General features: G+C 44.5%; 2 protein-coding genes across 2 annotated transcripts; both read left to right on the forward strand.

Annotated features, from left to right (window-relative positions):
- The first annotated feature begins 58 nt into the window (after window positions 1-58).
- Window positions 59-6569, forward strand: LOC115406086 (cysteine/serine-rich nuclear protein 1-like). The gene is made up of 5 exons (XM_030115981.1): window positions 59-185; window positions 2406-2644; window positions 4319-4581; window positions 4661-4963; window positions 5056-6569. The coding sequence occupies exons 2-5, from the start codon at window positions 2407-2409 to the stop codon at window positions 5992-5994; spliced, it is 1743 nt and encodes a 580-aa protein (XP_029971841.1). The 5' UTR covers window positions 59-185; window position 2406; the 3' UTR covers window positions 5995-6569.
- A 508-nt stretch (window positions 6570-7077) lies between these two features.
- Window positions 7078-12383, forward strand: LOC115405569 (Golgi reassembly-stacking protein 1-like). The gene is made up of 8 exons (XM_030115182.1): window positions 7078-7241; window positions 8211-8291; window positions 8441-8644; window positions 8813-8899; window positions 8974-9104; window positions 9566-10013; window positions 10129-10234; window positions 10324-12383. The coding sequence occupies exons 1-8, from the start codon at window positions 7179-7181 to the stop codon at window positions 10434-10436; spliced, it is 1233 nt and encodes a 410-aa protein (XP_029971042.1). The 5' UTR covers window positions 7078-7178; the 3' UTR covers window positions 10437-12383.
- The last annotated feature ends 417 nt before the right edge of the window (window positions 12384-12800 follow it).

The raw sequence follows: 12800 nt of genomic DNA on the forward strand, positions 1-12800 counted from the left end.
ACCATCTTGACGTTGGGCTGTGCGTCTTTGTGAGCTCCCAGCTCTTATGTTCACACTGGTAGTACTGTGTAGCTTCACATAAACACAGGAGGACACACAATGCTCAGCTGGCAGCCCCGAGGACGCGAGCTGGAACTTCCCTCAGCGTCCTGCTCCTCGTCTGTCATGCTGCCCTCTACTTTTTGGTGAGTAAATCTCGAACGAAGTCACTTATTTTATATTTAGTTTGGCCAGTAATACGTTGTATTTGTGTGTTTATTACATTGGTGAAGCTTTGCTTTGAACTGAACTGTCATTGTTTTTTTTTTCTAATGTTACTGTGTTTCTGAAGCACTTGTGAAGGGATTTTCTGTATCTTACTCGAGGAGGAAAGTTTGTAACTGTGTGTGTGTGTGTGTGTGTGTGTGTGTGTGTGTGTGTGTGTGTGTGTGTGTGTGTGTGGCAGCTGAAGTTTGCTGTACATGGGACCGGTGGAGTGTTTTCTGCAGCGGGGGAACAGTGTTGTCATTGTGAGGGGCAGCGTGTGTGTCTGGGGGTGAAGAGGTCAGCTGTCTAATGACTGTTATTAGGAGAAACAGGAAACGACTCCTGCACTCTTCCACCCCCCCCTCAAAAAAAAAAAAGCACCTTTGTGTCACATCCGTGTAACATTCCTGCAGGGATCTAAACTGTGAACACAATAGTCAGATTACTGTGCTTCATGTTGGTCACTTTCCTCCAACACCCCCAGTAACGTGTCTGTTGTCAGTGTGTTAGTACAGTGCCGCCCCCCCCCCCACACACACACACACACACACACACACACACACACCCCATCCCATCTGCTTCACGTGAACGCGCACGTGCACCACGAGCTGCCGCTGCTTTGAACCTTTAAATTATTGATGCGCTCTCAGTGGATACCTAGACGTACAGTTAAGGCTTTCTGCTCTGTCACATTGTCAGTGTAGTAAATGTGATATAACTGGGACAAGAAAGTGTCTGGAATAACAGAGCTCTGCCGTATTCATTAGACATCACATCTTGATGTATTTTTAGGAGTTGATAAATCTCCCTGCAAAGGTTTTTTGAGCAGAGAGTCGCAGTTGCAGATGCCTCCGCTGTGTAAACAGTCCAGTGGCACAAGAGCTGTCACTCATATTCGCTGATGGCTCCAGGAAGTGTGCACCGCCTCACTGCTTTCAGGTATTTGCTTACAGCAGAGAGTCAGAAGCCCCCCCCTGTAGTGAACCCTGACTGACTGTGCAGCAGGGCAAGACACCGTCAGAATCCAGCCTCTCATTGTTTCACTTTCACAGGTTTCATGTGGGATATGTGATTACTGCCGCTGTGTCTGCGGAAGTTCAGTCTAAATATCCAGGTCAGGTTTCATGCTACTGTTACATTATGATGTTGACAACATGCTCTGGTTAAAGGGCTGTGATTGGATTAGACTAAATATTTTACTCTGTCAGGAAATGTAGTATGCATCTTTAAAAGTTACCTCCTGATCTACCAAGCTAAAGAATAATCATTTAAACTACTACATGTTCTCTGATCAAACAGTTTCTCTGCTCACGCCACACTCTTTTTCAGTAGTTTTGCAAAGCGTCACCGATTCCCTAATAATACTCATGTTAGGATTTATTTTCCGTGCTCAGGTCTAAAAATAGCAGCCACTTGAACCACTGCAGAGCCCCAGCCTTCAAGCTGTGGTCGGTCGTTTCCACATATTCTTCTCCGAAAACTCGAGGAATCACAGGAATGTTAATTACTCTGTGGGGAAAAGAGGAGTTTTTCATATATATATATATTTAAAGCTCTCTCAAGTGTTCAGCTGGTTGGAAATGAAAGTCGGACCTCGGTGCATGTTTGAACACTTATGAAACATGAATTTGTTGGACAATCGGGATCAAATTGTAATCAGCCTAAGCAAACTTGTGGAAAGAAACCGGCTCGACAAGTCGCTTCGTGAGCTTTTAGCATGAAAGATCTGTGAGTCCTCTCAAAAGCTGCTGTGTTCCTCCCTCAAACACACATGAAAACACACCATTCTCTTTCTTTCTTTCTGAACTGTTACTGTCTGGATTTACAGTATCAGAATCAGAACCTTTGGCTCAACGCTCACTATGCAACAATGCACGACTTTTTCCTGTTGGACTATTGATGAGTATTTACAGCCAGGTTTTTTTTTTTTTTTTTTTAACCAGGATCTTAATGGGGCAGCAGCAAAAAGAAGGAGCACAGTAATATCTGCATTACCTGCTTCTGTTTTTCAGTCATGGGTGGTGTTATGTTATGTTCCTCCCAGTGGACAAATTAAGAACAACAGATGTTTGATATTGAAGTTTTTATTGATAATTTTCATGCTGGCTGTTATTAATCTTGTGGCGCGTTAGTTTTGACCCTTGTGTCGTGTTTTTCAGAATGTATATTAACCACAACAGCCAAACGATGAGAGGCACCATGAAGAGGAAGTTTGCAGAGGTCGACGAGTATCCCTGCTACCCTTCCTCCTCCTCCTCCTCCTCCTCCTCCTCCTCCTCGTCTCCATCATCGCTCTCCTCCCCGGCCTCCTCAGAGTGGGAGTCGGACGGGGAGAACATCTCATCTGAGACCCGAGGTTTCAGACCTCACAGTCCTTCTTTACCCAACACTCTGCCGAGTAAGTCTTAAAAAAAAAACCTGCAACCACTCCTTCATGTTTCCCCCAACTTTCAAATAATGCAGACACCTCCCATATCTGCCCACTTTTCCTTTCACATCAGAGTTTTATAGAAGTGTCTCTTATCGCCCTGCCGCAGCAGTTACGACCGACTGATAGGAAAACCTAACCTGAGAGATAAAACACAGAGGACGAGTCTCCTGTGAAAAGCGCGCCCAGCCGTGTCGCTGGTCATTTGCCTGGCCAACAGGAAGCTTCGGAAACCATTTGAATAGCAGGTTGGGTTTAAACAAGTCATGTCAAATGGTGTGATTCAGATCAGTTGTGGCGCTCAAAGTGATGAAAAATGCAGAGCAGTCCTGAAGTGTAGCTGCATGTGCAAAAAGGCTTCCAGAAAAAGCTGATGAAAATGCACTTAATACACACACACACACACACACACACACACAGTCATTGGCCGTAACAACAGGCTCTGTTGTGTTCAGGATCACTTTGTAATTGCAGATTTTCTGAAAAAAAAAAACCCCTTCATCTATTGGGTTAATTTGGAGTTCATTGGCTTGGAGAAGGTGGGTGTGACAGAAGATCTGCCGAGTGATCTGTGAAGGGAGGGGTCACAGAAAAACATGCAACAGTTATTCGATTTAACATAAAAACACAACTTTCTTTAACTCAGCAAGGACACCACCAGAGACTGGACTCAGGATTTCCTTAAAGTTCGGAGCGATCTCGCCTGTCGGACACACAGCAGCTGAACCGAGCTCCGTCAGCTGCTGTCGGTTGTTTGCTGGCTTTCACAGCCAGAGCTCAGCTTCAGCTGGGTGTGAAGGTCAGACACTTTGTTGAGGCCAAAACCTTTACATTGAATCCCAGACTGCACCTCCAGAAAGAGTCTGTCGACTCTAAATGACAGCAGCGAGCTGCTGTTGTACGTGCTCGTCCCTCCCTGTTCTCGTCTGTCCTGTGCCGCTGCAGGCCTCTTTCTTGGTATTTCCTTTCCACATGTGCTCAGCTGTTGACACAAACTACTGTGGCGAGGAACCTGCAGTGTGTCCTCTAGTGGCCACCCACAGACCTACAAAGCCTGGCTCGTGTTTCAGAGCTGGCGTTTACAAAGCATTTCTGAGAATCTCGCGTAAAGCTGAGCTGGGGCTGAAAACACTCCTGCAGTACTTGACTCTGTAGCTGGAAGTAGTCTTGTGAATTTCAAGTCAAACCTGTTAAATTATATAACAAACAGTCGACTCTGAGCAAAGTTCTGTTCAAGACAAAGGTGGCAGATGATAACAAATATGGATAAGAGTAGTTTGAAAATATGGGCTTGTCTGGAAAAGTGTTAATAAATGAAACAGTGACTTTTTCCAAGTCCTGAACAGAGGGAAAAAAAGAAATAGTACTCTAATGGTTTGGTATTAAGTCCTCTGTGTATGTGACTACGTTGTAAAGGTATCTGTAGTTAGAAAGGATCATGAAGGAGGATTGAACTCCTCAAATAAGTGTGACCTGCTTTTGCTGCTTGTCCTTTTTTAATGCCTGATTATTTGCCTCGAGGCAACAGACATGAGTTCAGAACAGGCTTTGTTGGATTCTCACACATCCACAGTGCGTTGTCATGATCAGATACTCTGTAAACGTTTACTTAAGGGCTCCTCTGTTAATGTGCTTCTGTTTCAGGTCGGTCCATCCTGAAGAGGCACGAGCGCACGGGCACCCGCTGCAGCGTGCGCTTCCACCAGGTGACGGTGTTCAGTTTCCCACGCTGCCAGGGCTTCACCAGCGTGCCCGGCCGTGGCGGCGCCACCCTGGGCATGGCGCGAAAGCACAGCGCCCTCCAGTGGTACACCGTGGCAGATCACGCGCTGGAACAGCAGCACAGGCGGAGAGAGCGGCTGAGGGAGAGGGCGAGAGAGGAGAGGCTGGAGGCGTTCAAAAAGAAAGTGAGTGTGCCGGAATCCGCCGCTTTGCACGGCCCGTCTGCGCGGCGATCCCCGACTTTATCTGCCGTGTTCATTCCAGCTGGTCACCAGTGGGGCCGTCGACCAGCGAGAGGCGGACATGCTCACCGTGGACCAGGTCCCGGACGAAGACGCCGGCGTGCATGTGAGCGACGCCGAGGCGGACAATCGGGGATTCCTCCAGCCGTTCTCCTCCAAACAGCGACAGGCCCTGCTGCAGGCCGCCGGGGTGAAGCACATCGACCGGGAGGAGAAGAGGCAGCTTCACGCCCTGCGACTCTCCAGAGAGGCCTGTGGGTGTGACTGCCAGGGCTTCTGCGAACCGGAGACCTGCGCCTGCAGTCTGGCAGGCATCAAGTGTCAGGTACAAACCAGCGTTTCACCCACACACTCATTACAACAAAGATTAAAAACAATGATTGAAAAAAAAAATCACTGTCATTTGTATCCACACAGGTCGACCGCTCCAGCTTCCCATGTGGATGCTCTAAGGACAGCTGTGGAAACACTCAGGGACGCATCGAGTTCGACTCCAGGCGTGTGCAGACTCACTACATTCACACCCTCATGAGGCTTGAGCTGCAGACCACGCTGCACGACGAGACCCGGACCCCAGAGAGCCAGTCGGAACCTCCAGAGGAGCTCCAGGAGTACGAGGATCCCTCCGAGCAGGACGCCCCAGACAGCTGCTGTCCATTTGGGTTTGCGCTGGAGGAAGACGGCCTGCCTCTCACCATGCCTCCTACGCCTTCCTTCCATTTCATCCCAGAGTGTCTGGTGGAGGAGGAGAGCAGCTGCGGCAGCGACATGACCGAGTTCTCCTCCTCCTCTGACTCCGACACGGGACGATACATCAGCGAGACGCTTCTGGAGGTCGATGGAGGACCGACACGTGCGCATTCTCTCTGTGACTGTAAAAACAATAAGTACTCTTCGTGCAGCCACCGGAGACACACAGGTGACAGTAGCAGCTCTGCAGACACAGTGGGACCACGGAAAGACGACTTGTTCACTGACGGCACCGGCTGGACCTCGGTGACTGGTTACCTCGAGGAGAACGCGAATCAGGCCCGAGACATCTTTGAAGACGACTCCCTGCAGGACTTCCCCAGGACTCCCTCTCCCAGTCTGGACTATTCCTTAGGCGCATACATGGACCTGAGTCTGTCGTCCGGCTCTGACCTGGAGTTCTTCGACAGCGACTACCCCTCTGGACCAATGCACAGCTCTTTCAAGGGACACAGACACACGGACAGTTTTCAGCACCTCCAGCTGTTCAGCGCTTTCAGCCGGCCGTCATACGAGTCGAGCACACAACTCCTGGAGTCTCTCATCGGCCTGACCGAACCGAGCACAGAGCAGATTTACTCAGTCGCCGGCACACAGCTTTTGTAGCACATTTCCACCGTCTCTGTGACGCAACGCGAGGCTCTGTGAGAGAATGAGATGTAAACAGCACTGGTTTCACGTGTTTGTGTAAAGTTATGTTAATGTACAAAGAATGATTGATAGCATATTTTCACCAAGCAGAACACTTTTTCTATTGCCTAAGAAATGATTTGCCTTTGTTTCAATGAAATCACACTTGACGAATTAATATATGTTCTGGGTATTTTTATAAACTTTTAAAATGATCACTGATGTTCTATTTAATTTCATTTATCCATGTTCACCTTATTTATTTCAGAAACATGGAAATTATGTAATTCATTCATGAAAAGGAGGTGCAATGAAGCCAATTCAACATTGCGCATTGTCCCAAGGTATCACTAAAAACAGCTGTATTCTGCAGGAAGATGATTAATGTAAAAAAAATTATCCATTTTCCACACGATCTGCATGATCTGATTCTCCAGGTTGTGAAGGAGTTTTAATCACTGCCAGGCTCACCATGGATCATCCACCATGTGTTTAACAGTTTGTTTGAAATATTTCTGTACCAGAGAAATAAAGTGAAGTTTTTGTATTTATTACATCTGTGAATGAACTTTTGTTACATCACTTATTGTTTGTGAAGGAACAAAAAGGGGAAATTATGAATTATGTATTGTAACTCAATCAAGTGAGAAGTTTTAAAATAGTTTACCAAAACTAACATTGGGTAGCAGTGGATGCATGATGATAAGAGGGAAAAACTGTGAAATGCATTTGGAGGATCTCGTTAATCATTAATTATTTTATGCATAAATATGCTTGTTGGAACTGGTACAGGCATAAACTTTCTCAACAGAGGTGCAGTTGACTCTTGGCTTATGGAATAGATCAGATCATTCCTAAAACTGTGGTGAGTATTTGATTCCACCACAAAACTTTAATTCACCTAGTTTTATAAGGTCCTGATTCTATTCATTAACATTTTGTCTTTGAATGTAACAATGTGAAAGATTTATTTAGTATAACACAGTGCTCACAGCTTCCTTACTTTACCTCTCATGCGCATGCGCATTAGAGCTGTGCGTGCTCACTGCTCGACTATATCGGCACTCGATGGTTCTGGGCTGCAGACTGACGGCCTGTTCTAGTCTTTATTTTTTTTTTTTTACTTTTATTACCATTTTATGACGGAGGCGTGAACAAACATGGGTTTATCTCAGAGCTCAGAGGTGTCCGAAGGAGGGACGTACGGATACCACGTTCACGTCGTAAGACCTCTGATACGAAGCGGCCGTTGAGTAGTTTAGTGCTAACTTGATGCTAACTGATGCTAACAGATAAACAGCATACTGGTGAGGTGGCACAGCCGAGCTCCCTTTAAGACATTTCAACAAATATCCAATCCAACAGGTTAAAAACATTGTGGATCCGCCAAGTTTTAACATATTATTTAAAACATGTTCATGAAAATAAATGGTTTCAGGGTTGCACATCAACCTTACCACCTCAGAAATAGACATAATATATTACATATAAATGATGCATTAAAGTGGTTAAATAGTCTCTTCAAATGCATCTGTTTGAATTTATTCCTCGTTTTGTACTGCTTGTTGGATAAATCAGAAAGCTAGAAGCTGAAACGATGTAAAATATTCCTTTATGATGACACCCTGGTAGTAAATACAGAGGATGGATGTAAACAGGTTTTTTTTTTCCAGTTAAATGAATAAGATAATTGAGAATAACTGAGGAGTGTATTGAAAAACGTTTGGGAAACTTTAAGGGTTTTTTAATGAAAGTTAACGACTGGAAATGTAACGTGTCTGTTTTACAACATTACAAATTATTTAAATAGCAAACACTGTTATCTTTCTGCTCTTGTTGTTTGTGCTTTTGTAAAGCACCTTGTGACATAATGATCTAGAAAGGTGCTATATAAATAAAGTTTATTATTATTATGCTTATCTTTCCTCATTTCTCAGGCATCATGGAGATTTTATAACATAATCATCTTCCTACTGGTATCCAGGAATTCAGCAAGCAAGTTGTGAATTAGGAAGCTTCTTCCAGCCTCAACAAAAACAATTCTCAGTATCAGACTTTGCAAACCTCTCGCTTAGGAAATATAGAAACATTGCATGTTTTTTTTCTCAGTCACTAATGTTCTAAAAAACATATTTTTATGAAATGGTAAAATTGAACAAACCATGTTCAGCTTTTCGTGTTGATTTTGGCAGGTGCAGCCGAATTCACCTGCGGAAAAGGCCGGACTCCAGCCTTTCTTTGACTTCATTCTGTCTCTGGACTCCAAAAGACTCGTAAGTTCATAGACAGTCATAGAAGAATAAGATACCCAATGAGTAGTTTCCAGCAGCATAATAAAACAGAAAAAGGTCAAACTAATGGTTGTAACTGCTGCAAACTTTTACCTTTTTTTTTTAAAAAAACTTTCCCTTGTATCCACCAGAATGAGGAGAATCACATGTTAAAAGAGCTCCTGAAAGTCAACGTGGAGAAATCAGTGAAGATGGAGGTGTACAGCATTAAAACCACGAGCGTCCGGGAGCTGGAGGTGGTGCCCAGTGACATGTGGGGAGGGCAGGGTCTGCTCGGCGCCAGCGTTCGCTTCTGCAGCTACCAAGGAGCCAATGAAAACATCATGCATGTCCTGGTGAGCGGAAAATATGAAAATCCTCTGTAACTGAAAGTTCTCAAATGGTGTCCAGTGTGGAGTCCTCCCACCTCCACTGTTTGTGAATTTATTTATTTTGCTCTATATGTACTTCTGTTTGAATCCCAAACCCTACAATAATAATGAGTCCCATCTGTTTACCTGTAGGACGTGGAGGCCAATTCACCAGCAGCACTCGCAGGACTTCAGCCACATACTGACTACATCGTTGGAGCAGATCAACTGTTGCAGGACGTAAGATGAAACAAAATGAAATCTGAAACCTCTGAGTGACAAACGGACATTGATTCAGAGTTGATGCTCTGCAGTCAGAGGAGTTCTTCTCGCTGATCGAGGCCCGTGAAGGGAAGCCGCTGAAGCTGCTGGTGTACAGCACACGGACCGATGTCTGCAGGGAGGTGGTGGTCACACCCAATGCCTCATGGGGAGGAGAGGGCAGGTATGGGACACAACAAAAGAAGTAGTGTTGATTTCTTGATACTACTTCAGCATATTTATGTTTCCTTCTGTCTGTTTTGAAGTAGCCATTATTTTCCAAAGCGCCAGGCGACTCGCCACACTACAGTCAGTCCATCAAAGCCAGCAGGATGATTCAGCCATCCTCACATTAAATGCAGTAGTAAAAAGCTGCTTTAAGCTTTCAGTAGTGAGTCAAACATGATAACTGCTGTGAGACAATTAGAAATGGTTCTTGAGCCATAATTAGCCTGCAGGGACGTACTTTGACATCTTTTTTTTAATGTACTTGTACCTCTTATGCAGTAATTTCACTGCCGTGGCTCATCTGAGGATAGATTTGCCCTTTGTGGCCTGTGAGCTGCAACACAGTTTGACTCCGGTGGTCTGTTGTTATGAATAATTAAGAAATTCAATTTGCGAACCTTTAATGTTGGTTCTTAGTTTGGGTTGCGGCATCGGGTACGGCTACCTGCACCGAATCCCTGCAACCCCCGATGTACCACAAGAGGAGCCGGACCCCCCAGCCCCATTGGACCCCCCAGCCCCATCGGACCCCTCGGACTCCCCGGTCCTGTTAGCTACCTCAGACTCCCCGGTCCTGTTAGCTACCTCGGACTCCCCAGCCCTGTTAGATACCTCGGACTCCCCAGCCCTGTTAGCTGCCTCGGACCCCCCAGCCCTGTTGGACCTCCCGGCCCCGTCAGACCCTCCTGCCCCATTGGTTTCGTCAGACTCCCCAGCCTTGTTGGCTGCCTCGGATCTCCCAACCCTGCTGGACCCTCCAGCCCTGTCAGCTGTCTCAGATCCCCCGGCCCTGCTGGACCCCCCGGCCCTCTCGCCCCCCGAAGAGGAGTCCTCTCCAGAGCTTTCTCCACAGGGCTACACAGAGGTAGATATTCTCAGTATTGTTCCAACCAAAGCTGTTTATTACTAATAATCTTTCTTTCACTGACAGTTCAGCACTAATGTCGTCAAACGGCGTCATGTGACCTGATTGTTTGCAGGCTGCTTTGGCAGCTCCTCCAGTCCAGGATGAAGATCTGGACTCTGATCCGATCGGGCCTCAGGAAGCTCCTCTACCTCCACCCATCCAGAGAGTCATGGACCCCGGTCAGTCCGCATACTGAGCACCTCTCACAGCATGCAGGGAAAACCTCCTCAGTGTTGACTTTTTTTTTTTTTTTTTTAAATTCTCCCAGGTTTTCCTGATTCTGACGAAGCGGTGATAAACGACGACCTCGAAGATTTGGTCGACGGCCTGGATCTGTCCATGTCCTCCATCGACATGTCCAACACTTCTTTGTCTCTGTAACCAAAACGGTAGAAACGTGAGCGGCGTCATCCCTCAGAGGCGCAAAAGTAGATGAGACGGGTTCATTTCTGGTTCCCCAAAACAATCAATACTTGAATACTTTCCAAAGAACCGCATATTTACGCACAGTGCCACTTTGACATTCTCTGTTCTTTACCTGTTTCATTGTGTTTGTCGTACTGTGTGGACGTTCGGGGGGAAATGTTACTTCAAAAGAAAGCAATACGGATAACAGAGTAACCCTCCCATTTTACTGTCAGAATTTATAGATCTGGTTCATTTAAAGCTTCACTTCTGGGTAACATTAGTGAAAATACCTGAAGAAAGGGCTAAAGAAGGTTCAAGACCTTTTCTTTTTTAAACTTGATACAAACTATCGAAACCCTTGGCTGGTGTTATAAAAGAATAATATAAATATTAAAACTATATGGTTTTTAAAATATATGGACTGTAATTTGGAAAAATTAAAAAGGATATACTTTTCTTACAGAGATAATGCATTAACTTTGAGTAAAAGCAATAAATCATGCCAGTAAATTAATAAAAGAATAAGGCATCAGGGGATGCAGGGAATTTACAAGTTGCAAGTCTACCTTTTCCACGTTGAACTTTTTTTTTTTTTTAACATTTGTTTTAAACGTTGGTTTTTATTTACTGTCATTCATCTCCGAATTAATCAGCAGTGTTTTCAAAGCTGCCAGACTTGCACATTGTCGCCGTCTTTCTAGTTGCACACATCGAGTGTTTTAATGTAAAACAAAGAGCAGTTTTAGCTTCTGTTCTGTCCTGTTTTTTTTTTTTTTTGTGATTTTGTGTTTTAAATTGTTATCAGTCCTGTAGCTTGTGTTCAGTTTGTATAATGTGTTCACGGCCGTCTGTAGTTCGACGCCCTCGTGCTCATTCAGCGTTAACTGTGTAAATTCTGAGATCTATGCAACACTAGACAGGTGCAGCGTGTTCATAATGCACTGCCTCTTTTTTTTAAAGGGGAATTTTCAATCTTTTTCATTGTCAAAACTAGGTGCTAGTATGTCAAACAAGGAGAAGTACTTTTGCTGATATTTTATCAATGAATTGTGTGTTTTATTAGGAATGAGTGCAGAGTGGTTTGATGGAAGTGAAATGAGTGATTGGCGGTTAAACAACGTCACTGAAGTGAAAAGAAGTGTCCTTTGTCTTTTCTGATTTCACACTCTGAAAAGATTTCAACTCCAGACAACCATTTATAATCCCCATAAATCTGTCATTGTTAAACCATTCCAATTTATTTCTTCGAATGCCTAAAATATACATATTTCACAAATTATTACAAGGGATATTGCAGTGTTATGGCCTAATTATGGTACCCGTCCTGCGTTTGGCCAAATAGAGCTCTCTCCAGACGCCCCCCCCCCCCCCCCCCCCCCCCACCCCCGACCCCGCCATGGCGTTACACACACTCATCGTGGCAAAAGTAACTCCAGAAAATTTACAAGGAAAGGATCCCGTCGTTCAGCCTGGTGACTCACCAGGAGAAAAACGGGTATCAGAAGCGTTTATTTCACTTTGGTGAATTTCCCACAGTGGTTGAATTCATATGTTCTCTGGCGCGAGATTCCCCTTCAAGTTATATTTATGTTCCGTCGAACTATTAAATCTAAACGAAATATACATTAGGAACAGCCCTCACCGTCATCAAAGTCACTGCTCATGAGCCAAACACAGAGCATGTAAGCATGAGTTACTGTTAAAGATATAAGTCTTATACATAGTTTCCCAATTCGCTAAAATGACTTGGACGACTACTGACATTTTTATAAGTCAACTGCAATTTCTGGCTCGCAGTGAATACAAGAGATGCGGTTTTTAAACCATCCAAGTCACGTTACCGTCACGATCATGAGTGAGGTCCAGGGATTTGGAAAAAAAAAATAATAATAATAACTTGGAGGTTGTAGTTCATTTTTGTTGTTGTTGTTGTTTTTTTTTTTAAGTAAACTGTACAAGAACAGAATAAAACTGCTGCAAAACAAAATAAAAGTAATTTAAATCAAAAATGTTGTACATATATTTACAAAAAAAAGAACATTCATTCCATTGATATCAGCACAGCTAAAAAAAAAAAAAAAGAAGAAAAAAGAAAAGAGACAAATACAGGTGCTTGTGGCAATGAGGTTCAAGCTCTGCAGTAATTAGATGTCTAAGCCAAGGTTAATTCAAGTTAAGGTGGAGGAAACAGAAGACATGGAGAAGATTTGTGAGCGAGTGTACTCCTAAACCGGTGGTACTGCGGAGACGGGTGCCAGTGTTTGCAGCACGAGGACAGTTTCTGGAATGTACTAGAACAGACTACTACATCCATGTGAACACACACGCACGCACGCA

Source organism: Salarias fasciatus, chromosome 18 (genome assembly GCF_902148845.1).
Source record: "Salarias fasciatus chromosome 18, fSalaFa1.1, whole genome shotgun sequence".
NCBI classification, from domain to species: Eukaryota; Metazoa; Chordata; class Actinopteri; order Blenniiformes; family Blenniidae; genus Salarias; species Salarias fasciatus.

What these genes read in the sequence shown, in the direction of transcription:
- LOC115406086 (XM_030115981.1), top strand. Translation starts at nt 2,407, where the DNA reads ATGTATATTAACCACAACAGCCAAACGATGAGAGGCACCATGAAGAGG. An exon ending in TTTACCCAACACTCTGCCGA is followed by an intron (nt 2,645 to 4,318) that starts GTAAGTCTTAAA and finishes CTTCTGTTTCAG; the next exon opens with GTCGGTCCATCCTGAAGAGG. An exon ending in TGGCAGGCATCAAGTGTCAG is followed by an intron (nt 4,964 to 5,055) that starts GTACAAACCAGC and finishes GTATCCACACAG; the next exon opens with GTCGACCGCTCCAGCTTCCC.
- LOC115405569 (XM_030115182.1), top strand. Translation starts at nt 7,179, where the DNA reads ATGGGTTTATCTCAGAGCTCAGAGGTGTCCGAAGGAGGGACGTACGGA. An exon ending in TCATGGGGAGGAGAGGGCAG is followed by an intron (nt 9,105 to 9,565) that starts GTATGGGACACA and finishes GTTGGTTCTTAG; the next exon opens with TTTGGGTTGCGGCATCGGGT. An exon ending in CTCCACAGGGCTACACAGAG is followed by an intron (nt 10,014 to 10,128) that starts GTAGATATTCTC and finishes GATTGTTTGCAG; the next exon opens with GCTGCTTTGGCAGCTCCTCC.